Genomic DNA, 26,362 nt, shown 5'->3' with positions numbered 1-26,362 from the left:
GAGTTTTTCGAGGAGGTCACAAAGATGATTGATGCAGGTAGGGCAGTGGATGTTGTCTATATGGACTTCAGTAAGGCCTTTGACAAGGTCCCTCATGGTAAGACTAGTACAAAAGGTGAAGTCACAGGGGATCAGCGGTGAGCTGGCAAGGTGGATACAGAACTGAATAGGTCATAGAAGGCAGAGAGTAGCAATGGGAGGATGCTGTTCTAATTGGAGGGCGGTGACCAGTGGTGTTCTGCAGGGATCAGTGCTGGGACCTTTGCTGTTTGTAGTACATATAAATGATTTGGAGGAAAATGTAACTGGTCTGATTAGTAAGTTTGCAGACGACACAAAGGTTAGTGGAATTGCGGATAGCGATGAGGACTGTCAGAGGATACAGCAGGATTTAGATTATTTGGAGACTTGGGCGGAGAGATGGCAGATGGAGTTTAATCCGGACAAATGTGAGGTAATGCATTTTGGAATGTCTAATGCAGGTAGGGAATGTACAGTGAATGGTAGAACCCTCAAGAGTATTGAAAGTCAGAGAGATCTAGGAGTACAGGTCCACAGGTCACTGAAAGGGGCAACACAGGCGGAGAAGGTAGTCAAGAAGGCATACGGCATGCTTGCCTTCATTGGCCGGGGCATTGAGTATAAGAATTGGCAAGTCATGTTGCAGCTGTATAGAACCTTAGTTAGGCCACACTTGGAGTATAGTGTTCAATTCTGGTCGCCACACTACCAGAAGGATGTGGAGGCTTTAGAGAGGGTGCAGAAGAGATTTACCAGAATGTTGCCTGGTATGGAGGGCATTAGCTATGAGGAGCGGTTGAATAAACTTGGTTTGTTCTCACTGGAACGACGGAGGTTGAGGGGCGACCTGACAGAGGTCTACAAAATTATGAGGGGTATAGACAGAGTGGATAGTCAGAGGCTTTTCTCCAGGGTAGAGGGGTCAATTACTAGGGGGCATAGGTTTAAGGTGAGGGGCAACTGTTAGAGTAGATGTACGAGGCAAGTTTTTTACGCAGAGGGTAGTGGGTGCCTGGAACTTGCTACCGGAGGTGGTGGTGGAAGCAGGGACGATAGTGACATTTAAGGGGCATCTTGACAAATACATGAATAGGATGGGAATAGAGGGAAACGGACCCAGGAAGTGTAGAAGATTGTAGTTTAGTCGGGCAGCATGGTCGGCACGGGCTTGGAGGGCCGAAGGGCCTGTTCCTGTGCTGTACATTTCTTTGTTCTTTGTTTGTTCGAACACTGATGCAAAGTACTCATTTAGTACCTTGCCCATTTCTTCTGGTTCAACACATAGATTCCCCCCATTGTCCTTAAGTGGTCCAATCCTTTCCCTGGCCACCCTCCTGCATTTTACATATGAATAAAAAGCTTTGGGATTCACCTTAATCCTACTTGCCAAGGCTTTTCATGACCCCTCCTAGCCCTCCTAATTTCCCGCTTAAGTACCTTAATACTTTCTTTATATTCCTCAAGGGTTCGACTGTTCCCACCGTTCTAGATCATACGAAAGCCTTTATCTTTTTGATGTGGTTCGCAACATTCCTTGTTATCCAAGGTTTCTTAAACTTCCCATACTTATCCTTCGTTAGCTCTCTGGTTATATCACAGCTGGGTATGGATCCTGCTCTGCCCAAGACAGCAGGGAACTACAAAAGGTTGTGAATGTAGCCCAGTCCATCACGCAAACCAGCCTCCGATCCATTGACTCGGTCTATAATTCCCGCTGCCTCGGAAAGGCAGCCAGCATAATTAAGGACCCCACGCACCCCGGACATACTCTCTTCCACCTTCTTCCATCAGGAAAAAGATACCAAAGTCTGAGGTCACGTACCAACCGACTCAAGAACAGCATTTTCCCAGCTGACATCAAACGTTTGACTGGATCTACCTCGTATTAAGTTGATCTTTTCTCCACACTTTGCTATAACTAACATTATATTCTGCAGTCTCTCATTCCTTCCCTATGTACGATATGCATTGTTTGTACAGCATGCAAGAAACAACACTTTTCACTGTAAACTAATACATGTGACAATAATAAATCAAATCAAAATTCAGCATGGTGGCTTTCCTGAATCCTTATCAATATATTCTCATTGGTGTGCATAATGTTAACAATGCACGGGCCGGTTCGGATTTCACACATATTTGGCTCTTTTTGATTAAATACCTTCTTTGTTGGTCTCCCAACATCCAATTTGATTACATTGTTCTTCAGTCAATGGCCTCACTTCACTCACAACTCAATCTCAAAATGCATAGAAATAAATGCAAGTTCTCACACTTCTCCGTGTCATCCTTGCTTGCTCAGCTCGCTGGAGAACAAGTCAGTGTGTGCCTCCAGCAGTTAATGCCCTGGAACACATGATCTTTATAACAAACACACACACACGCAATGTCCAAAATGCAGAGTGAAATAAGATTATGGGATGCCAACCTTAAAGTACTGCCAATGAACCAAAACAATGAGATAATCAGTCTGTGGATTTGAACTTCACTGCCCGACTTCACAACAGAACCAGGAGTTTCAGAAAGACGTCCTGGACTCACGGCAGGATGCTGCCGTTTTAATATCAACGCTCCACAACTATTCAAATCTGATCAAATGCATGGCATAAACTGAACTATATAAAAACTGTGGCAACAAGGGCAAGTCAAAGGCTAGAATCCTGCAGTCACTCAAAGAAATTGCCACTCGAGGTAACCAGTCCTCGCCAATGTTTATATTATAACCATTACAGTCATCCAGTTAGAAAGTGGCCAAATCTGGGAACTGAATATTCAACAGCACTGACATTTTGAAAGGATAAACAAAAATGAAAAAGGTGCTGGGGCCGCTCTGTCAATAAAGCATGACATGAGCAGTGAAAAATGATCTTGGATTAGTAGATCGAAACGTGGAAATGTAGAAATGGGTGTTCGATCTTGGTCTCGTCCCTCTGTCCCCAGCATCACAGCTGCCACTTTTCAGCTAACTCGATTCACTCCATGTGACCTCCAAACTGGCTGAAGGCACTGGGCATTGCAGAGGCAATATTCAGGCAACGTTCCAGCAACGTACTGAAGACTTGTGCTCCAGAACGAGCTACACCCCAGCCAAGCTGTTTCAGTACAATTACATACTGGCAATGTGGAAAATAGCACATGTAAATCCTGTTCAGAAAAACAGGGAAAACACAACTCAAATTACTGTCCATCAGTCTAATCTCAATCATCATCAGAGTGATGAAAAGTGGGCAGCACGGTGGCGCAGCGGGTTTGCACTGCTGCCTCATGGCACCGAGGTCCCAGGTTCGATCCCGGCTCTGGGTCACTGTCTGTGTGGAGTTTGCACATTCTCCCCGTGTTTGGCCCCCACAACCCAAAAAAAGATGTGCAGGCTAGGTGAACACTAAATTGCCCCTAAATTGGAAAAAAAGAATTGGGTAATCTAAATTTTTATTTAAAAAAAAAAATCTAAGTGATGAAAAGTCTCATCAACAGTGCTTGCAAACAGCAATAATCTGCACACTGGTGCTCAGTTTGGTTCCTCCACTGAGGCTCGACTCTTGACCTCATTGCAGCTGGGTACAAACATGGGTAAAAGAGCTGAACTCAAGTGGTGAGGTGAGGTGAAGCGAGAGTGACTGCCTTTGACAGCAGGGCAGCATTTGACTGAATGTGGCATCTGGCAAAATTGAAATCAATGGGAAAAGGGGAAGAAAACTGCAGTGTTACCTAGCACAAATAAAGAAAGTTGTAGTTGTTGGAGGTCAGTCATCTCAATCCCAGGCCATCATGGCAAAATATTTCTCATGGTATTCTCCTAGGCCCAACCATCTTCAGCTGCTTCATCAATGAACTTCAATCCAACCTTGGATGAGAGGTACAGATGTTCACCGATGATTGCACAACCTTCAGCATCATTAGTGACTCCTCAGATACTGAAGCAGTCAGTTCTCATATGCAGCATGATCTGGACAGGCCATGATGTGGAGATGGACTGGGGTGAGCACAGTAAGAAGTCTTACAACACCAGGTTAAAGTCCAACAGGTTTGTTTCAAACACTAGCTTTCGGAGCACTGCTCCTTCCTCAGGTGAATCACAGTATTCAGGTTTGGGTTGATAAGTGGCAATAAACATTTGTGCCACACGAGTCAGGCAATGATCATCTGCAACAAGAGCCTCCCTTGACATTCAATGGCATTACCATCACTGGAGTCCCCACTATCAAAATCCTGGAATTACCACAAACTGAACTGAACGAGACATAAAAATACTGTGGTTATAAAAACAGGTCAGGGGCTGGAGTTTCTGTGATAACTCACCCCCCCGACTCCTCAAAGCCTGGGCCACCTACAAAGCACGAGTCAGGAATTGTTTGTAATAATCTCCACTTGGCAACTATATTCAAGCTCAACACCATTCAACACACTTGATTGACTCCCCTTCCACCCCTCCACCACCGAGGACACGGTGGCAGCAGCATGTACCATCTACAAGATGCACTGGAGGAACTCATTAAGGCTCCTTCGACAGCACCTTGCAAACTGGTTACCTTAATCTCTCAAAGGAAAAGAGCAGCAGACGCATGGAAACACCACCAGCTGCAATTCTCCTTCAAGCCACCCACTATTCTGACCTGCAACAACATGGCCATTTTTTCACTGCCACTGAGTCAATATCCTGGATCTCCCTTCCTGCAGCACTGTGGTTGTACCTGCACCACATCAACTGCAGTGGTAAAGGCAGGGTCTCACTGCCACCTGCTCAAGGGAAATTGGGAGAGTAAGAAATGCTGGCCTAGCCAACAACACATGCTATGGAAGAATAGAAAAAAATACTGACATGGATTGAGGATTAATTAACAGGACAAAAAGCAGTGAGAATAACCGGGTAATTTTCAGGTTGGCAGGCAGTGATCAGCCGGCTACCACAAGGATCAATGCTTGGGGCCTGATTTGGATGCGGGGTCCAAATATAATTATTCCAAGTTTGCTGATGACACAAAACTTGTTGGGAATGCGAGTGGTGAGGAGGTTGCAAGGTGGATTTAGACAGGCTAAGTGAATGGGCAACTGGAACACAATGGGCAACATAGCAAATGGAACATACATAAGTGGACAGTTATCCACTTTGGAATGAGGAATTGAGGTGCAGAGTATTTCTCAAATGGGGACAGATTGCAAAGTGCTGATGTCTGTAGCCACCTGGGTTGGCCACTTCCAGACTTAAAATGGAGATCCACAAAGGCTGCAGGGAAATTCAGCCAACACAGGCAAAAACTAGCAAGTGCAGAAATCCTGTGTATTAGAACTTGCAAAAGCCCAGACAGCACTGAAACCAGCAGCCATCTGCATATTAATGAGCAATTCCCGGGCACAATTGAAACACTTAAGGTGAATAAGGCCAAGCCAGACTCCTCGGCGCCGGCAGGAGCCAAGACAAAGGAAGGCCAACGGACACTTAGGGACCGCCCAGCGATCATGGAACAACTCCAGTATTGGAGAAATCGATCCAAGTGATCGAAACGCAGTCCAATCACTTGGAACCAGGTACGGGGTCTGCCCCGAAGGGGCTTGAAGCCCCTGGGGACTATAAAATAGAGTCCCCAAGTTCAAATCCTCCGTCTTGACAGGGTCACTCAACAGCGAATCAACCCTTGAGAGTGAACTGCCCAAGCTGCCGCATCAACCAAGTAAGTCTCCAGTCAACGCTCGCTACGAGATAGGTGCTCCTAGCTACCAGTCCATACCAGCTTTTGAATCCTGCAGACTCAGAATCGAACAAAAGGCCATTTGTTCCCCTGACCTGGTGGGCCAATTCCAAAGCTAAGTATAGGCCTTTTAGTGATAGAGAATAGTCTAGAAAGTAGAGTTTATGCATGCGTAGTGATTTACTGTGTATAATAAATGTGTTTTGATTTGAATCTTACTAATTGGTGTGTTGAGTTATTGATCAATACTTGAACCGCGTGGCGGTATCATAAAGATACCTGGCGACTCTAGAGCAAAGGTTATAGGAACAGAGCAAATTCAGTAAAAGACCCAACGGGCAACGAATTAAGAGCCAACCAAAGTTAGCAACATGTCCAAAGGGACCGAGCGGCCCTGGTTCACAAGTCACTGAAAGATAAAATGCAGTTGCAAAAATTATAAAGGCAAATATAATGTTGGTCTTCATTGCAACAGAGTGAGTAAAGAAACGGGTGGCACAGAGGTTATAATAATAATAATCTTTATTATTGTCACAAGTAGGTTTACATTAACACTGCAATGAAGTTACTGTGAAAATCCCCTAGTCGCCACATTCCTGCGCCTGTTCGGGTACACAGAGGGAGAATTCAGAATATCCAATTCACCGAACAGCACGTCTTTCGGGACTTGTGGGAGGAACCGGAGCACCCGGAGGAAACCCACGCAGACATCCTGCTTTCTCTCAGCACCAAAGGCTTGGACCTGGGTTCAATTCTGGTCTTGGGTGATTGTTTGTGTGGAGCCTGCACGTTCTCCCGTGTCTACATGGGTTTCCTCCGGGTGCTCCAGTTACCGCCCACAGTCAAAAGATCTACAGTTTTGGTGGGGTTATGGGGATAGGGCAGGGCAGTGGGGCTAGATAGTGTGGGCTTTGAGAGAGTTGGTGCACACTCGATGGGCCAAAAGGCCTCCTTCTGTTGGGGTTCTATGGATTCTAAGTGCAGTTGCAGAGAGCCATAGTGAGATGGCACATGGAATAGTGTGTAGAGGTTTGGTCTCCTTACCCAGGGAAGGATATACTGGCCATAAAGGGATTTCCGCAAAAGTTCACCAGATTCGATTCCGGGGTAGGCAGGATTATCCTACGTTGAAGATCGAGAGAGACTGGTTCTATATTCTCTGGAATTTAATGGATCGAGAGGTGATCTAATTCAGACATACAAAATTCTTACAAAACTCAACAAGGTGGATGTAGGAAGACTATTTTCCCTGGCTGAGGGGGTTTAGAACCAGGGACAAAGTCTCTGAATCAGAAATAGGCCATTTTGGACTGAGGGGAGGCGGAATTGTTTAACTGAAAAGATAGTGAATCATTGGAATTCGCTACCCGAGGGGGCTCAGGGGCAACAATCATTGATTTGTTCAAAACAGAGATCGATAAATTTCTAGTTCTTAAAGATATCGGGTATGGAGATAATGCAGGGAAATAAATCATCAGTCATGATCTAGTTAAATGTCAGAACAGATTAAGGGGCTAAATACTTCAGCTCCTATTCCGTACGTTATCAGATGTCAATTGTCATTGACACATCACTCCAAATTTATTCAATTAACATGCTATTTACGCAATGCCACATCACATCAATGTGTGTCGCGGGAGGGTGCTGGGAGAGTCGCAGATCTATTGGTCGCAGTGTTCCCGATCACGGGAGAAGTGCCCAACGACCATGACCGGCTTTTAAACAGAACGATGCAGGTTCCGGCTGGAAGCGGCAGCAGAGAGCAGCTTACACGTCCGGCACCTACACTGACATCAAGTGCCCTGTACATCCGTGCTTTTGGCACCAAATCAGAGGAGGGATTCCTCCATTTTCTAGCTGCGAGCAAGCAACACAACAGACTGCGAAGAACTCAAGATGGATCATTATAAACAAAGAAAGAACTGAAATTGTGAATAAAGCAATGTAAAGATGATTTCTTGAGGTATGGCTTTGTTAATTACAAAGAAAATTACAGCACAGGAACAGGCACTTCGGCACTCCAAGCCTGCGCTGAGCATGCTGCCTGTCTGAACTAAAGCCCCTACCCTTCCGGGGACCATATCCCTCTATTCCAATCCTATTCATGTACTTGTCAAGACACCCCTTAATCGTCACTATCGTATCTGCTTCCACTACCTCCCCCAGCGGCGAGTTCCAGACTCCCACCACCCTCTGTGTAAAAAAACTTGCCTCGTACATCTCCTTTAAACCTTGCCCCTCGCTCCTTAAACCTATGCCCCCTGTAACGGACTCTTCCACTCTGGGAAAGGCTTCGGACGATCCAATTGTGCCAATGCAAAGCCCATGTAGGTTATATGCAGAGAAATACTGGTAAATGAGAGTTTAAAACCCTCTAAATTTCAAAGGCATTTGAAGACTAAGCATGGTGAGTTCAACCATAAATATCTTGATTTTTTTCAAAGGATGCAGCGAGAACCTAAATCATCAGCTGAAGTCCTTAACAGAAATGTAACATTGAATGACATAGCAAGTGAGATAGTGAGCAGATTCATCTGTTGCCGGCGTGGGCCGCCAAGGCCGGCCGGAGGGTAAAAGTGGGTCTCGGGAAAAAATGGACAAGGGCAGCAGATACCTGGGGATCCACCACCTGGAGGTTCCCCATCCAAGTCACTCACCATCCTGACTTGGAAATATGTCGCCGTTCCTTCACTGTCACTGGGGCAACATCCTGGAACTCCCTCCCTAACAGCACAGTGGGTGAATCTACACCTCAGGGACTGCAGTGGTTCAAGACGGCAGCTCACCCCCACCTCAAGGGCAACAAATGCTGGCCTAGCCAGTGACGCCCAAATCCGGTAAATAATTTGAAATAATAACTGCAGTATCCCCAGCACCCCTCCCCATTGCTGTAAAGAGTTACCAAGTTTGTCAAACACAAATTGCCTTTAATAAATCCATGCTGGCTATCAAGTAAGAACAAACGTTAACTTGGACAATTTTATCCACTACCAACACTAGACCAGCTGGCCACAAAGTTTGAACAGAGGTGTAACATGTACAATCTGCCAGTTCTTTGGCACCTTCCCTTAACGAAGGAGTTCCTGGAAGATTGTGGCCAGTGTCCCCATCATTACGTTCCTCAATAACCTAGAATGCATTCCACCAAGAGGAGGTGACATTTCTATTTTGAGCATGGCCTACCTTTTGACTGAGGTTTAAAATGCAGAATGGATTGGGTGCAGTTCAGACTATTCTAAATATTAAGCAGAGGGAAGACACCTGTAAAGTCTCCAGGCCAAAAGTTAGTTGGATGCCAGGAAGTGTCTCTTTTCCTCCAGGTGGTGGGGTTCACTGTTCTTTGAACCAACAGCCAATAAATGTGGAGAATAAAGTCACTAGAAACAATCCTAAAGATACCCGTAACAGCCTCCCCGAACAGGCGCCGGAATGTGGCGACTAGGGGCTTTTCACAGTAACTTCATTGAATCCTACTCGTGACAATAAGGGCAGCACGGTAGCATTGTGGTTAGCACAATTGCTTCACAGCTCCAGGGTTCCAGGTTCGATACCAGCTTGGGTCACTGTCTGTGCGGAGTCTGCACATCCTCCCCGTGTGTGCGTGGGTTTCCTCCGGGTGCTCCAGTTTCCTCCCACAGTCCAAAGATGTGCAGGTTAGGTGGATTGGCCATGATAAATTGCCCTTAGTGTCCAAAATTGCCCGTAGTGTTGGGTGGGGTTACTGGGTTATGGGGATGGGTGGAGGTGTTGACCTTGGGTAGGGTGCTCTTTCCAAGAGCCGGTGCAGACTCGATGGGCCGAATGGCCTCCTTCTGCACTGTAAATTCTATGAATAAGCGATTTTCATTTCATTGCAACTATCTCGGAGAAGTTCAAAGATGTGCCGGTTAGGTGGATCGGCAGTGTTAAATTACTCCTTAGTGTCCAAAAGATAGGTGGGGTTACTGGGATAGGTTGGAGGTATGGGCTTGAGTAGGGTTCTCTTACCAAGGGCCGGTGAGACTCGATGGGCCGAATGGCCTCCTTCCACACTGTAAATTCTATGAGTTGTAAGTCTGTTGTGACTGCAGTCTCCTGGCACTTGTCTGATGGCCTTGAGGATATTGAATAGAGGTTGCTCGACGTGGCCACTGCTCATGGCCCCTGTGGGGTTTAGGAGATGAGCGAGCAACATTCTCAGCTGGACCACTGTCTAAATGAGACAGGCTTTTCGCATTTTCCTTTTGCTACTGTGAAATGAAATGAAAATCGCTTATTGTCACAAGTAGGCTTCAAATGAAGTTACTGTGAAAAGCCCCTAGTTGCCGCATTCCGGCACCTGTTCGGGCAGGCTGGTATGGGAATTGAACCTGCACTGCTGGCCTTGGTCTGCTTTAAAAGCTAGCCATTTAGCCCACTGTGCTAAACCAGCCCCATACCCTTCACCCAAAGCTGCGCCTCTTTCCAATCCTTTATCCAAGGCCCAGTCGGCACATTCCCTCTTTGAAATCCACACTTCGTGCCACCACGGCAGCTTCAACAATTTAAGGCATCTCCTCCTCACACAGGGAATGATAACTATACTGATTGACACTTACACAATATGGTTACCTCTCATTAAACATTTGACACAATCACATATCCACTTAGAATCTGATGAATTAAATTGCTTTCCAAATCGCAGGTCTCAGTGGGAATATATTCCCCTCTTACTCCTAATTTCAACAGTCAAAACAGGAAGCCTCAAACCGACACAGGTACATTATGAAGCAGCCCCTTACCAGTAGCCTGCCCAAGAGGCTCAGCAACAATTCAGCTGCCGGCCATTCTGGTTTGTTAACAGTGGAAAGGAGATCCTGAACAAAGTTTTCAAAGAGTGGTCTGTAATCCTCTTCTCCTTGTTTGCTGCCACACCTACAGAAGCAGAGAAATTCATTACTGATCACCAGCCCAAAGTCTTAGCACAAACACTTAAACACTAACGTAACAAAGCTCGCTCAGACATTGTGTTTATAAACACTGCCATACAGAACTGACAGAGGAACACCTTCCTGGTCCTGGCTTTGCCAGCATTTTTTGCCCATCCCTACATTGCCTCAAGGTGGCAGTGTCGAGCTGCTTCTTGAACCATTGCAATTCACCTGCTGTTAGAGTGTTCCAGGATTTTGACCTAGCAACAATGAATGGTTTGAAGGCGAACTTGCAGGTGGTGTTGTGCCTAGGCATCTTCTGCCCTTGTCCTTCTTGGCAGTAGAAGTCACGGGTTTGGGAGGTGCCATTGAAGGAGCCTTGGTGAGTTGCTACAGTGCATCTTGTAGAAGGTACACATTGATGCCACTGTGTGATGGAGTGAGTGATTGTTTAAGGTGGTGAATGGGGTGCCAATCAAGGGGGCTGATGTGCCTTGGATGGTGTTGAGCTTGAGCGTTGTTGGAATTACACTCATCCAGGCAAGTGGAGAGTACGCCATCACACTCCTGATGTGCCTTGTAGATGGTGGACAGACTTGAGAGCCAGGAGAGGAGTTGCTCACCACAGAATTACTAGTCCTGACCTACTCTTGTAGCCACAGTATTCATATGGTTGGCCTATTTCAGTTTCTCATCAGTGATAACTCTCAGGATGTTGTTGGCAGGGGGATTCAGCGATGATAATGGCTTTGAATGTCATGGGGAGATGGATAGATTCTCTCTTGTTGGAGATGGTCATTGCCTGGCACAAATATCACTTGCCACGTATCAGCCAAGCCTGAATATTGTCCAGGTCTTGCTGCACATGGACACAGACTGCTTCTGTATTTGAGGAGTTGCGAATGGTGGACATCCGCAAACATCCCCACTTCTGACCTTTTGATGGAAGGGAGGTCGTTGATGAAGCAGCTGAAGATGGTTGGGCCTAGGACTCTACCCTGAGGAACTCCTGCAGTTATGTCCCGGGACTGAGATGATCGACCTCCAACAACAAAATACAAATTCCTTTGTGCAAGGCATGACTCCAACCAGAATACACCTGTATGATGAATTACCCATTCTACAGTCAGAAAGGCGAGCTCCACTCTGACAAGCGTGGAAATTCCTCAACTCTCTGGTGATTTCCACCCAGAAATGGCAGAAATGGTGCAGACACTTTCCATCTTGATGTGAATACCACGTTTTTGGGATGGGGTACAAGGCAGGATAGGAGCTGGAAGGTAGACCATGAGGAATTCTGTACCAGATGTCACAGAGACTCAGACATTGAATCCGGAACACTGCGAGGCAACAGTGAAGCAATGAGAAACAACAAACGTCCCATTGCTTCAACAGTAAAACACTCACCCCGGGACTCAATTTCATATTTCCAATTAGATCATTTGCACTCACTTTTTAAGGAAAACCGAGAGGAAGTTCTGGGCCGTTCTCATTGCTGTTTCATACGAGTTGGTAATTAGAACATCTTGATCAACCTGAAAGGGGAAACACAAAAAACTAAAAGATATTTCAATTTGGAAGTGGGCAAAGAAAGAGATGAGGCATCCAGAAATCTTCACCATTTCGATACCAAACCATATCCAATCCCCAGTGCGATATTAAAAGAGTATCTAAATGATACACCTGGTTAGCTGTTAATGCGGTATCTTTCATGAAGGGATGATTATATTAACAAATTATTTCCATGTCATTCGCAATTCATCTGCACAACTAGACATCGATCATTGTGCTGCGGTTTCAGAATGTGAATTGGGGAGATATTCCCATCAATCCATAATTCGAGCATTCGGAAATGCATGGATTATTCAGAGCAACTAGCCTCAAACAAAAATCTGACAAATACGATATCTTTTTGAATACTGGGCACAGTAAATGTCAATGTTCTGATATGGGTTTTCAGAAAGTATTAACAGTAATCTCTCAAGATGATTGGCTAGAATAAAATTAGGTGCATGGGACAAGAGGAAACGCAGCAGCAAGAATAGGAAAATATAGGAGTAAATGTGAAGGGTATGACTAAATTGGTGCACACCAGGGGATATTGCTTGGACAAGAGCATGGAAATGGCATAGTGGTATCAAAATGATGGAATGCCACGAGATGGGGATGACAAGGGGCATGGGAAGGATGCACAGGAGGGAGGGGAAAGCATAAGGGGAGGAAATGGAATGGTGGATGAGAAGATGATATTGGTTAAGTATCCTATTTTGATTGCAAACCTGCAGCCATTTTCTGCCAAGACCGAGATTTGTCCAGAACATTTATTGAACAAGATTTTGAAATTACTGATTACACAACTATGACAAACAGCAAGGAAGGCCCAAGGATGTCGACAGGGTTTTAAAAATATAGATTTGTTCATTTGGTGTGGGTGACGCTGGCTCAGACGTCCCTGACTGTGCCGGGCAGCTGCCGCAGGAATATCCACAATGTTGTTCAGGAGTTCAAGAATTCTGACCCAGTGACAGGAAGGAACGGGAAGGAGAGTGGGCAGAACAATGGCAGATGCAAATTAATGAGACTAGAAGTGGGAAATGAAACATGTTTCCCAAATATGTCTTATCCACAGAACAGGAAAAATCCAATCCAGTGAATTATTATCCCATCAGTCCACACTCAATTATCAGCAAAGTGATGGCAGGTATCAGCTGCAGTGCACCAAATAACTGGAAGGTGATGTTTAGTTTGGGTACTGGCAGGGCCACTGCTCCAGGCGTCATTCCAGCTTTTTCCCCAACATGGATAAAAGAGCTGTATGCAAGAGGTGTGGTCAGAATAAGTGCTTTTGATATCTGAGAGCAGTGTGCTGAATGCAACATCAGGGAGACAGACTGGTAAAATTGAAGTCAATGGAAATCGGGAGAACGCTCCGTTGGTAGGAGCAAAAAACACACAGCACAAAGAAAATGGTTGCAGTTACTGAAGGTCAAACATCACAGCGTTAGGACATCGCTACAGGAGTTCCTCAGTGCAGCATCCTTGACCCAACCATCAGCTGCTTCATCAATGTCCTTCTATCCAACATAAGATCAGGAGTGGGATCTTTCGAGTTTGTCAAGAATCATTCTTAACTCCGTGCAACAAGATTTGAACGGCATTCAGGCTCGAGCTGATAAATAGCAATTGTTACAAATGTGAAGCTAAGGTTTATGTTTTGGGATGGCCTGTTTAACTTAAGTTAAAATGGAATACATTTGATACAAAATCATGAGGGATATGAACACAGTAGATTGGGAAAAACTGTTCCCATTGGTGGGACAATGCAGAATACGAGGGGACATATCCAAGGTAAAGCTTTATGACTCCATACATAATATCACCAAATTGAGCAGGTTAGTGAGCAAGAAGAGTGAGTGAGTGAGTGAGTGAGGAAAGATAGAGGCTAGATCATAGAATCCCCACAAGTACAGGCCATTCAGCCCATCGGCTGACCCTTTGAAATAGCACCTTACCTGGGCCCAATCCCTCGCACTATACCCATAACCCCACCTAAACTTTGGACACTAAGGGGCAATATTACATGACCAATCCACCTACCCAGCGCAACTTTGGACTGTGGCAGGAAACTGAGCACCTGGAGGAAACCCACGCAGACACTGGAAGAACGTACAAACTCCACACAGAGTGTCACCCAAGGCCAGAATCAAACCCGGGTCCCTGGCACCGTGAGGGAGCAGCGCTAACCACTGTGCCGACCTGGGTCCCTGGCACCGTGGGGGAGCTGCGCTAACCACTGTACAGATCTGGTTCCCTGGCACCGTGAGGGAGCAGCGCTAACCACTGTGCCAACCTGGGTCCCTGGCACCGTGAGGGAGCAGCGCTAACCACTGTGCCGACCTGGGTCCCTGGCACCGTGAGGGAGCAGCAGTAACCACTGTACAGACTTGGGTCCCTGGCACCGTGAGGTAACAGCGATAACCACTGTACAGACCTGGGTCCCTTGCACCGTGAGGGAGCAGCGCTAACCACTGTGCCGACCTGGGTCCCTGGCACCGTGAGGGAGCAGCGCTAACCACTGTGCCGACCTGGGTCCCTGGCACCGTGAGGGAGCAGCGCTAACCACTGTGCCGACCTGGGTCCCTGGCACCGTGAGGGAGCAGCACTAACCACTGTGCCGACCTGGGTCCCTGGCACCGTGAGGTAACAGCGATAACCACTGTGCCGACCTGGGTCCTTGGCACCGTGAGGGAGCAATGCTAACCACTGTGCCGACCTGGGTCCCTGGCACCGTGAGGTAACAGCGATAACCACTGTGCCGACCTGGGTCCCTGGCACCGTGAGGGAGCAGCGCTAACCACTGTGCCGACCTGGGTCCCTGGCACCGTGAGGTAACAGCGATAACCACTGTGCCGACCTGGGTCCCTGGCACCGTGAGGGAGCAGCGCTAACCACTGTACAGACCTGGGTCCCTGGCACCGTGAGGCAGCAATGCTAACCACTGTGCCGACCTGGGTCCCTGGCACCGTGAGGGAGCAGCGCTAACCACTGTGCCGACCTGGGTCCCTGGCACCGTGAGGGAGCAGCGCTAACCACTGTACAGACCTGGGTCCCTGGCACCGTGAGGCAGCAATGCTAACCACTGTGCCGACCTAGGTCCCTGCCACCGTGAGGGAGCAGCGCTAACCACTGTGCCGACCTGGGTCCCTGGCACCGTGAGGGAGCAGCGCTAACCACTGTACAGATCTGGGTCCCTGGCACCGTGAGGCAGCAATGCTAACCACAGTGCCACGACATGATGCAGCACCGTAAGCTCAGAAAACGCTCGTTGTCGATCACCATGTAAAACACATGTGGAAGCTTCACTCAGGTTGTAGAGACACAGTTCAAGAGGATTTAATTGGGCTCTAAGATCCACCTAGCTTTGGCTGGATCTCCAGCATAACCATCACCATGAAGGTCAGCTCAGGAATTAGAATTAATCTGGCTGGAAAAGTGAAAAGGAAGCAAACGATCAGGTGCTGAAAACAGTTTTCAACTGATTCCCACATTTTAAAAATTCATTTGCAGGAACAGGGGGGTCGCTTGTTAGACCAGCATTTATTGCCCATCCCTAGTTGCTCTTCAGAACGTGGCGATGAGCTGCCTCCTTGAGCTGCTGCAGTCAGGGATGTAGGTACACCCACTATGCTGTTAGGGAGGGAGTTCCAAGGTGTTGCCCCAGCGATAGTGAAGGAGCAGCGATATATTCCCCAGTCAGGATGGTGAGTGACTTGGAGGGGAACCTCCAGGTGGTGCGGTTCCCAGGTATCTGCTGTTCTTGTCCTTCTAGATGGTAGTGGTCGTGAGTTTGGGAGGTGCTGTCTAAGGAACCTTGGTGAGTTACTGCAGTGCATCTTGTAGATGGTACACACGGCTGCTACCTCATCGGTGGCGGCGGGATTAAACGTTTGTGGAAGGGGGATTAATCAAGAGGGCTGCTTGGTCCTGGGTGGTTTCAAGTTTCTTGAGTGTTTCTGGCGCTGAACTGACAGAAACAGACAACAGGGGCAGGAGGAGGCCATTTGGCCCTTCGAGCCCACTCCTCCATTCATTATGCTCATGGCCGATCATCCAACTCAATAGCGTGATCCCAAATTCACCCCATATCCTTCGATCATCTTCGCCCCAATGTTATATCTAGCTCCTTCCTGACAACATGCAATACTTTGGCCTCAACTACTTCCTGTGGTAATGAATTCCACAGGCTCACCACTCTCTGGGTGAAGAAATGTCTCATCTGTCCTAAATAGTCTACCCCGTATCCTCAGACTGTGATCCCTGGTTCTGGACACATCCACCATCGGGGACATCCTTCCTGCATCTATCCTGTCCAGTCAAGTTAGAATTTGAAAATGAAATGAAAATTGCTTATTGTCACAAATAGGCTTCAAATGAAGTTACTGTGAAAAGCCCCTAGACGCCACATTCCGGCGCCTGTTCGGCGAGGCTGACACGGGAATTTCATGGTTTCTATGAGATCCCCCCCCATTCTTCTGAACTCCAGCGAGAACAATCCTAACCTAGTCAATCTCTCCACATACATCAGTCCTGCCATCCCAGGTATCAGTCTGGCAAACCTTTGAGGCACTCCCGCTGTAACAAGAACATCTTTCCCCAGGAGACTAAAACTGCACACAATACTCCAGGTGTGGTCTCACCAAGGCCCTGTATAATTACAGCAAAATATCCCTGCTCCTGTACTCGAAACCTCCACGCGAAACCTCTCGCAATGAAGGCCAGCATACTATTTGCCTTCTTTACTGCCTGCTGTACTTGCGCGCTTACCATCGGTCATTAATATATATTGTAGGGTCGCTGTCCGTGAGGAGTTTGCACATTCTCCCCGTGTTTGTGTGGGTTTCGCCCCCACAACCCAAAGGTGTGCAGGGTAGGTGGATTGGCCACGCCAAATTGCCCCTTAATTGGAAAAATGAATTGAGTACTCTAAATTTATTGTATTTTTAAAAATTATATATATTGTGAATAATAATATAATAATCGCTTATTGTCACAAGTAGGCTTCAATGAAGTTACTGTGAAAAGCCCCTAGTTGCCACATTCCGGCGCTTGTTCGGGGAGGCTGGTACGGGAATTGAACCCACGCTGCTGGCATTGTTCTGCATTAAGCCAGCTGTTTAGCCCACTGTGCTAAACCAGCCCCCGGTGTCTCAGCACCGATCCACTAGTCACTGCATGTCAATTTGAAAAAGACCCGTTAATTCCTACTGTTTGTTTCCGGTCTGCCAGCCAGTTTTCCATCCTTCTCAATACACTACCCATAATCCCATGCGCTTTAATTTTATACACTTATCTTTTATGTCTGACATGTGGGAGGCTTTTAAAGGCCAGTTGATTGAAGTGCGGGACAGGCATATTCCCTCAAAAATAAAGGATAGAAATGGCAGAATTCAGGAACCATGTGACGAGGGAAATTGTAAGCTTAGTCAAAAGGAAAAGGGAAGCACACAATAGGTCTAGACATCTAAAAACTGGCAAAGCCCTTGAGGAGTACAGTGTAGGAAGGAACTTAAACTTGGAATTAGGAGGGTAAAAGGGGCCATGAAATGTCTTTAGCAAACACGGTTAATGAGAATCCCAAAGCTTTTTATGCAAATATTAGGATCAAAAGGGTCGCAAGAGACAGAGGAGGCCCTCTTTTATGGAGTTTAATCTGGACAAATGTGAGGTAATGCATTTTGGAAGATCTAATGCAGGTAGGGAATATACAGTGAATGGTAGAACTCTCAAGAGTATTGAAAGTCAAAGAGATCTAGGAGTACAGGTCCACAGGTCACTGAAAGGGGCAACACAGGTGGAGAAGGTAGTCAAGAAGGCATACGGCATGCTTGCCTTCATTGGCCGGGGCATTGAGTATAAGAATTGGCAAGTCATGTTGCAGCTGTATAGAACCTTAGTTAGGCCACACTTGGAGTATAGTGTTCAATTCTGGTCGCCACACTACCAGAAGGATGTGGAGGCTTTAGAGAGGGTGCAGAAGAGATTTACCAGAATGTTGCCTGGTATGGAGGGCATTAGCTATGAGGAGAGGTTGAATAAACTCTGTTTGTTCTCACTGGAACGACGGAGGTTGAAGGGCGACCTGATAGAGGTCTACAAAATTATGAGGGGCACAGACAGAGTGGATAGTCAGAGGCTTTTTCCCAGGGTAGAGGGGTCAATTACTTGGGGGCACAGGTTTAAGGTTGGAGGGGCAAGGTTTAGAGGAGATGTGCAAGGCAAGTGTTTTTACACAGAGGGTAGTGGGTGCCTGGAATTCGCTACCGGAGGAGGTGGTGGAAGCAGGGACGATCGTGACATTTAAGGGGCATCTTGACAAATACATGAATAGGATGGGAATAGAGGGATACGGACCTAGGAAGTGTAGAAGATTTTAGTTTAGACAGGCAGCATGGTCGGCACAGGCTTGGAGGGCCGAAGGGCCTGTTCCTGTGCTGTACTTTCCTTTGTTCACTCAAGGACAATGGAGGGAAGTTATGCGTGGAACCACAGGAAGTGGGTGAAATCCTTAATGAGTACTTTGTATCTGTATTCACCAGGCAGAGGAACCAAGGACATGACGGATGTTGAGGTCAGGGATAGGTGTGTGAACGCTCTTGAGAACGTCAATACATCAAAGGAGGAAGTGTTGAGTATCCTAAATTGCATTATGGTGGACAAGTCCCCAGGGCCGGATGGGATCTATCCCAGGTTACTGCGGGAGGCACGGGGGGAAATAGCTGGGGCCTTAACAGATATCTTCACATCCTCTTTGACCACAGACGAGGTTCCAGAGGATTGGAGAATAGCCAATGTTGTTCCCTTGTTTAAGAAAGGAAGTGGGATAATCCAGCAAATTATAGGCTGCTGAGCCTGACATCAATGGTGGGGAAGCTTTTGGAAAAGATACTGAGGGACAGGATATGCACATTTGGAGAAAAATGGACTAGTTAGTGACAGGCAGCACGGTGTTGTACAGGGAAGCTCATGTCTCACCAACTTGATTGAGGTTTTTTTTAAAAAAAGAGGTGACAAAGAAAATTGATGAGGGAAGGGCTGTTGATGTAGTTTCTATGGACTTTAGTAAGGTGTTTGACAAGGTCCCACATGGCAGACAGTTCAAATCACATGGGATTCGGGGAGAGCTGGCTAGATGGGATACAGAACTGGTTTGGTTATCGAAGACAGGGAGTAGCGGTGGAAGGGTGCTTTTCTGAATGGAGGTCTGTAGCTAGTGGTGTTCCGCAGGGATCAGTGCTGGGACCTCTGTTGTTTGTAGTATATATAAATGATCTGGAGGAAAATGTGGGTGGTCTGATTAGTAAGTTTGCGGGTGACGTGAAGATTGGCTGAGTTGCTGATAGTGCTGAAGATACAACATAATATAGATAGATAGGAGACTTGGGCACAGAAATAGCAGATGGATTTTAATCCGTAAAAATGCGAGGTGATGCATTTTGGAGGATCAAATCTCGGTATGAATTATACTGTAAATGGCAGGACCCTTAGGAACATTAACATAGACGGATCTGGGCGTGCAGGTACACCATTCCCTAAAAATAGTAACACAGGTGGCCAAGGTGATTAAGGCGGCAGATGGCATGTTTGCCTTCATCAGCTGGGACATTGAAAACAGGAGTTGGGAAATCATGTTGCAGCTGTATAAAACCTTGGTTAGGCCGCATTTGGAGTATTGCGTGCAGTTCTGGTCACCACATTATCAGAAGGACGTGGAAGCTTTGGAGAGAGGGCAAAGAAGGTTCACCAGGATGTTGCCTGGTCTCGAGGGTGTTGGCTATGAGGAAAGGTTAAATAAACTAGGTTTTCACTATAAAGACGGAGGCTGAGGGGAGACCTGATAGAGGTCTACAAAACGAGGGGCATAGACAGGGTGGATAGTCAGAGGCTTTTCCCCAGTGTGGAAGTGTCAATTACAAGGGGGCACAGGTTCAAGGTGAGAGGGGGAAAGTTTAAGGGAGATGTGCGGGGTAAGTTTTTCACACAGAGAGTGGTGGGTGCCTGGAACGCGTTGCCAGAGGATGTGGTGGAAGCAGCACATTAGCAATATTTAAGAGGCATCTGGATGGGTCCATGAACAGGGAGGAAACAGAGGGATACGGACCGAGTAAGGGCAGAAGTTTTTTAAAAAGTTAGGGCATCATGATCGGCAGAGACTTGGAGGGCCCGTTCCCGTGTGCTGTACGTTTCTTTGTTCTTATGTGGGGCTTTGTCAAAAGCCTTCTGAAAGTCCAAATACACCACATCCATCGGTTCTGCCTGGTCAACTCTACTAGTTGCACCCTCAGTAGATTTGTCAAGCAGGATTTCCCCTTCATAAATCCATGCCGACTCTGTCCGATCATGCCAGTTTTCTAAGTGCTCTGCTAGAATTTTCTCCACTACTGATGTCAGGCTTACTGGACTATAATTCCCGGTTTTCACTCAACTTCTCTTTTTAATTAGTGGAGTTACATTAACTACCCTCCAATCTGCAGGAACTGTTCCAGAGTCTACAGAATTCTGAAGTTCACCACCAATGCATCCACTATTTCTCCAGCCACTTCCTCACGTACTTTGGGATGTAGATTATCAGGCCCTGGGGATTTAAATACTCTGGGTGATAGAGAACCTATTGGAGTGGTGCAACAACAAAAATCTCTCCCTCAATGCCAGGAAGTGAAGTATCGTCCACACCCCTGTCAGCATCAACAGGGCCGAGACGGAGATGGTTGACAGCTTCAAATTCCTAGGTGTGCACATCACCAACAATCTGTCCTCGTCACCCATGTCGACACTACGACCAAGAAATTACTTTGGATCCGTCTTCACTGAGGAGGACACAAATAACCTTCCGGAAATACCAGGGGGCAGAGGGTCAGCATGAAGGAGGAACTGAAGGAAATCCTTATTCATCAGGAAATTATATTGGGGAAAATGATGGGATTAGGGCAGCACGGTAGCATAGTGGTTAGCACAATTGTTTCACAGCTCCAGGGTCCCAGGTTCGATTCCGGCTTGGGTCACTGTCTGTGCTGAGTCTGCACGTTCCCCCCGCGTGTGCGTGGGTTTCCTCCGGGTGCTCCGGTTTCCTCCCACAGTCCAAAGATGTGCAGGTTAGGTGGATTGGCCATGATAAATTGCCCTTAGTGTCCAAAATTGCCCGTAGTGTTGGGTGGGGTTGCTGGGTTATGGGGATAGGGTAGAGGTGTTGACCTTGGGTAGGGTGCTCTTTCCAAGAGCCGGTGCAGACTCGATGGACTGAATGGCCTCCTTCTGCACTGTAAATTCTAGGATAATCTATGAAAACCAGATAAGTCCCCAGGGCCTGATGCTCTGTAATCCCAGGGTACTTAAGGAAGTGGCCCTAGAAATAGTGGACGAACTGGTGATCATTTCCCAGCATTCTATAGACTCTGGTAGAGTTCAAATGGATTGGAGGGTAGCTAATGTAACCCCACTTTTTTAAAAGAGGGAAAACGGGGAACAATGGACCGGTTAGCCTGACATCGGTGGTGGGGAAAACGCTGGAGTCAATTATTAAAGATGAAATAACTGAGCATTTGGAAAGTGGGGACAGGATCGGTCCAAATCAGCATGGATTCACTAAAGGGAAATCATGCTCTACAAATCTTCTGGAACTTTTTGAGGATGTGACCAGTAGAGTGGACAAGGGTGAACCAGTGGATGTTGTGTATCTGGACTTTCAAAAGGCTTTTGACAAGGTCCCACACAAGAGATTAGGGAGCAAAATTAAAGCTCATGGTATTGAGGGTAATTCACGTGGATAGAGAACTGGTTGGCAGACAGGAAGCAGAGAGTGGGAATAAGCGGGTCCTTTTCAGAGTGGCAGGCAGTGACCAGTGGGGTACCGCAGGGTTCAGTGCTGGGGGCCCAGCTGTACACAATATACATTAAGGATTTGGACGAAGAAATTATATACAATATCTCCAGATTTGCAGTCGACACTAATATCTGCCATGATTGAATGGTGGAGCAGACTCAATGGGCCTAGTGGCCTAATTCTGCTCCTATGTCTCATGGGTGTCACTGTGCACTGTGAGGAGGATGCAAAGAGGCTGCAGGGTGACTTGGACAGGCTGGCTAAGTGGGCAAATGCAATATAATGTGGGTAAATGTGAGGTTATCCACTTTGGTGATAAAAACAGGAAGACAGATTATCTGAATGGTGGCAGTTTAGGAAAAGGGGACGTGCAACGAGACCTGGGTGTGATGGTGGAACAGTCGCTGAAGGTTGGCGTGCAGGTACAGCAGGCGGTGAGGAAAGCTAATGGCACGCTGGCCTTCATAGCGAGAGGATTTGAGTATAGGAGTAGGGATGTGTTGCTGCAGTGATACAGGGCCTTGGTGAGGCCACACCTTGCGTATTGTGGCAGTTTTGGTCTCCTAGTTTGAGAAAGGACATTCTTGCTATTGAGGGTGTCCAGCGAAGGTTCACCAGACTAATTCCCGGGGTGGCAGGACTGACAGATGAAGAAAGACTGGATCGACTGGGCTAGTACTGACTGGAGTTTAGAAGAATGAGAGAGGATTTCATAGAAACATATATAATCCTGATGGAACGTTCCCGATGTTGGGGACGCCCAGAACTAGGGGTCGCAGCCTAAGAATAAGGGGGTCAGCCATTCAGGACTGAGATGAGGAAGAACTTCTTCTCTCAGAGAGGTGTGAGCTTGTGGAATTCTCTCCCACAGAAAGCTGTTGGGGCCAGTTTGTTGGATATATTCAAGAGGGAGCTGGACATGGCCCTTGCGGCTAAATTGATCAAGGGGTATGGAGAGAAAGCGGGAATACTGAATTTGCATGATCAGCCATGATCATATTGAAGGCCGAATAGCCTACTCCTGCACTTATTTTCTATGTTTCAATGTCTCTAATTGAAACAGCACCTATACTTCCTCAGGAAACTAAGGAAATTCGGCATGTCCACATTGACTCTTACCAACTTTTACAGATGCACCATAGAAAGCATCCTATCGGGCTGCATCACAGCCTGGTATGGCAACTGCTCGGTCCAAGACCGGAAGAAACTACAGAGTGTCGTGAACACAGCCCAGTCAATCACACGAACCCGCCTCCCATCCACTGACCCGGTCTACGTTTTTTGCTGCCTGGGGAAAGCGGGCAGCAGAATCAAGGGCCCTTCCTACCCTATTCTCTCTTCCAACTTCTTCCATTGGGCAGGATACAATAGTCTGAGAACACGCACTAACAGGCTCAAAAACAGCCTTTACCAGACTCCTGAATGACCCCCTTATGGACCGAACTGATCTCCCCACACATCTTCTATACTGAGTAGTACTACACTCCGTGTGCTTCACCTGATACTGTGTCTATGTATTTATGTTGTGTATTAATGAATGTCCTGTTTATTCATGTATGGAACGATCTGTCTGGACTATACACAGAACAATACTTTTCACTGTACCTCAGTACACGTGACAATAAATCAAATTCAAATTTTATTCAATTCAATTCAAATCCCACCACAGCAGATTTGAATTTGAATTCAACCAATTTCTGGAATTAAAAGTGTCGTGATGACCATGAAGCCATTGTTAATTGTTGGAGAGAAACAACTTGTTCCCTCATCCTTTAGGGAAGGAAATTTGCATCGTTACCTGGTCAGGCCTACATGTAACTCCAGGTCCACAGCATGCGATTGACTCTTAACTGGCCTCTGAAATGGGCTAGCAAGTCACTCAGTTCCAGGGCAATAGGGGATGCACAGTTAATGGTGGCCCAAACGCACCCACATCCCATGAATATATAAGAAAAACATGCAACCTGGTGGAGAATTGCAGGAGATCCAGCAGGTGGCTGACAACCATGATGTACAAAGTGCCTTTAGTGCAGTTAAGACCATCTACTGCTGGTTAAGAATGGAGATATGGACTATGTAGAGAATGTACCTCAAAACCCTGGAGTACCACCAGTGGTGCAGCCATAGGCAAGATAAGTGGTATTCTCACTCAGGTCAACATTTCCAGCATCGAAGTATTGACCCGAGTCTGGCCATGTCACATCCACACGTCTGACACCAGAGTCCTTAAACAAGCCTTTTATTTGCAGCTTCAGCGCGGCAAATGGGCCCCAGGAGGGCAGAGGGAACGCTTCAAAGATGCCGTTATAGCCTGCTTGAAAAAGTACAACCGACAGCTGGGAATTCCTGGCCCAAGACTTGAGGGCTTAAGTGGGTCGGTGCAGACTCGATGGGCCGAATGGCCTCCTTCTGCACTATGTTCTAAGACCACCCAAAGAGGAGGGAATGCATCCAGGATGGAGCTTGTGCATAAAGATTCTGCATTTGTAAAATACCATTTTAGTTAAAAAAGTGCTATATGAAAAACCTTCCAGTAGGGTGTGCTAAAACCAAAGTCCCGGATGTATCCTTTCCATGAGGGAAAAGAATAAAGACTTCCTTTTTCATGAAAAACTCAGTTCTTTGTATCTGTGACTAGAATTAGTCGAAGCTCTTGACACAGTTACTATTGACTTTGTAATTAATATTGAGCAAATTGAACAGTTTGTTGTTGAAAATTTGATTGAAGAGGAAAAACAGGTCTCGTGTTCCTTAGTTATCAGAATGAAAAACTTCACTGTATTTAAAAATCTCACTGCCCCTGACAAGCCAGCAGATAGGAGGTTGTGAAAATTTGAGAAAGCACTTCGAGCCCGACACGCATTTATTGCTGAGAGATTTAAGTTTCACCAGAGAATAGCATGAGGGCGAGTCAGTTTCCCAGTTCCTGGCTCGAGTTGCGAAAGGTTACCTGGAAGAAGCTTTGCGTGATCACTTCGTTTGCAGACAAAGAAATGAAAGAATTCTGCAAAGATGGTTATCAGAGCAAGGGCTAACATTGAAGAAAGTATTTGAGATTGCACAAAGCATAGAAACAGCACAGAAACAAGCTGGACATTCGAAAGCGCATTCGACCAATACGAATGGTGAAGTTGGGAGTAATAAAGTCACGGACATAATGCAGAAGCCAGTAAATGAAAATCCGCTGATTATCGCTATCGTCGAAAAAAGGGACACTTATAGCTGTGTTTTTCAAACTTTTTTAACCAGGACCCATGTTTACCAACCGGCCATCCTTCGGGACCCACAACAGCCAGCCAACGTTCGCAAACCACACCATCCGAACATCGCAAACAACTTTTTTGCTTACCTTTAATGCGACAGGTGAGCCCGTTTGGTCCTCACGATCGCACTCGCTTTGTCGTTCAAGTTCTGTCAAGGATGTAAGCTGGTGACTCAAGTTCTCTCTGCATCCTTTGAAAAAAAATAGAGGTTTGTCCTCGAACTCGCCATGCTTAGTCGTCAAATGCCTTTGACATTTTGAGGGTCTTAATTGTTCATTTACCAGTACATGGGCTTTGCACTGGCAGAATTAATGAAGCCATTCCTCAAGAAATCACTCTATACTGTTTTGTTCCAGATTTCAACTGATTCTTAATGGGTTGGTCATCAGAGACCCTGGAGCTCACACCAGTGCTGCTTTATCCTGCCGTGGACTCTCCCGAGAAGCTCTCTCCAGCAGATTCAGTTGCGAGATCCTGGCCTGTTTGTGTTTCTCTTTTCCTTATTACAAATTGATCCATCTTAAGTTCTTCACACAATCCTGGTGCTCGCTTGCAGGCAGCGAAAAAAATGAAAGAATCTCTCCTCTGTGATTTTGTGGCCAAAGCACAATCATGTGACGTCAGTGTGCATGCCGGGTGTGTGACCTGCTCTCTGCTGCCACTTCTGATGGGAAGACTGTCATTTTTAAAAAGAAACTTGGTCTTGGGACAGCACACTGTCAGGAGGAGATGGTACAGAGACAGCACGCTGACTTTAGGTAGTGGCAGTCTGCCCTGCTGGGCACTGGGCCTGTGCACTGCCGGGTCTGCCTGAGGACATGCATGTGGACAGCATTCTTATTTTAAAAATTTTTTAATAACAGCACATGGCTTCCCATGAGTTTTATTTGTGAAGACTGAAGAATTCACCATTTCAGTGACACGATTGCAGAGGTTTCAAACATTGCTTGCCTTCATTGGCCGGGGCATTGAGTATAAGAATTGGCAAGTCATGTTGCAGCTGTATAGAACCTTAGTTAGGCCACACTTGGAGTATAGTGTTCAATTCTGGTCGCCACACTACCAGAAGGATGTGGAGGCTTTAGAGAGGGTGCAGAAGAGATTTACCAGAATGTTGCCTGGTAT

General features: G+C 46.6%; 1 protein-coding gene across 4 annotated transcripts in view; it reads right to left on the bottom strand.

Annotated features, from left to right (window-relative positions):
• Positions 1 to 26,362, bottom strand: part of LOC140429045 (nipped-B-like protein) — an 817,118-nt gene that overhangs the window by 294,034 nt on the left and 496,722 nt on the right. For all 4 annotated transcript variants that reach the window (XM_072515574.1, XM_072515576.1, XM_072515575.1 and 1 more), the window contains 2 exons: positions 12,050 to 12,132; positions 10,469 to 10,601 (listed from right to left, as the gene is read on the bottom strand). In XM_072515574.1, coding sequence (XP_072371675.1) covers positions 10,469 to 10,601; positions 12,050 to 12,132 — 216 coding nt within the window. The remainder of the gene's footprint in view (positions 1 to 10,468; positions 10,602 to 12,049; positions 12,133 to 26,362) is intronic.

This window comes from Scyliorhinus torazame, chromosome 9, assembly GCF_047496885.1.
Source record: "Scyliorhinus torazame isolate Kashiwa2021f chromosome 9, sScyTor2.1, whole genome shotgun sequence".
Lineage (NCBI taxonomy): Eukaryota > Metazoa > Chordata > Chondrichthyes > Carcharhiniformes > Scyliorhinidae > Scyliorhinus > Scyliorhinus torazame.
This window is presented reverse-complemented; position numbering and strand designations above follow the sequence as displayed.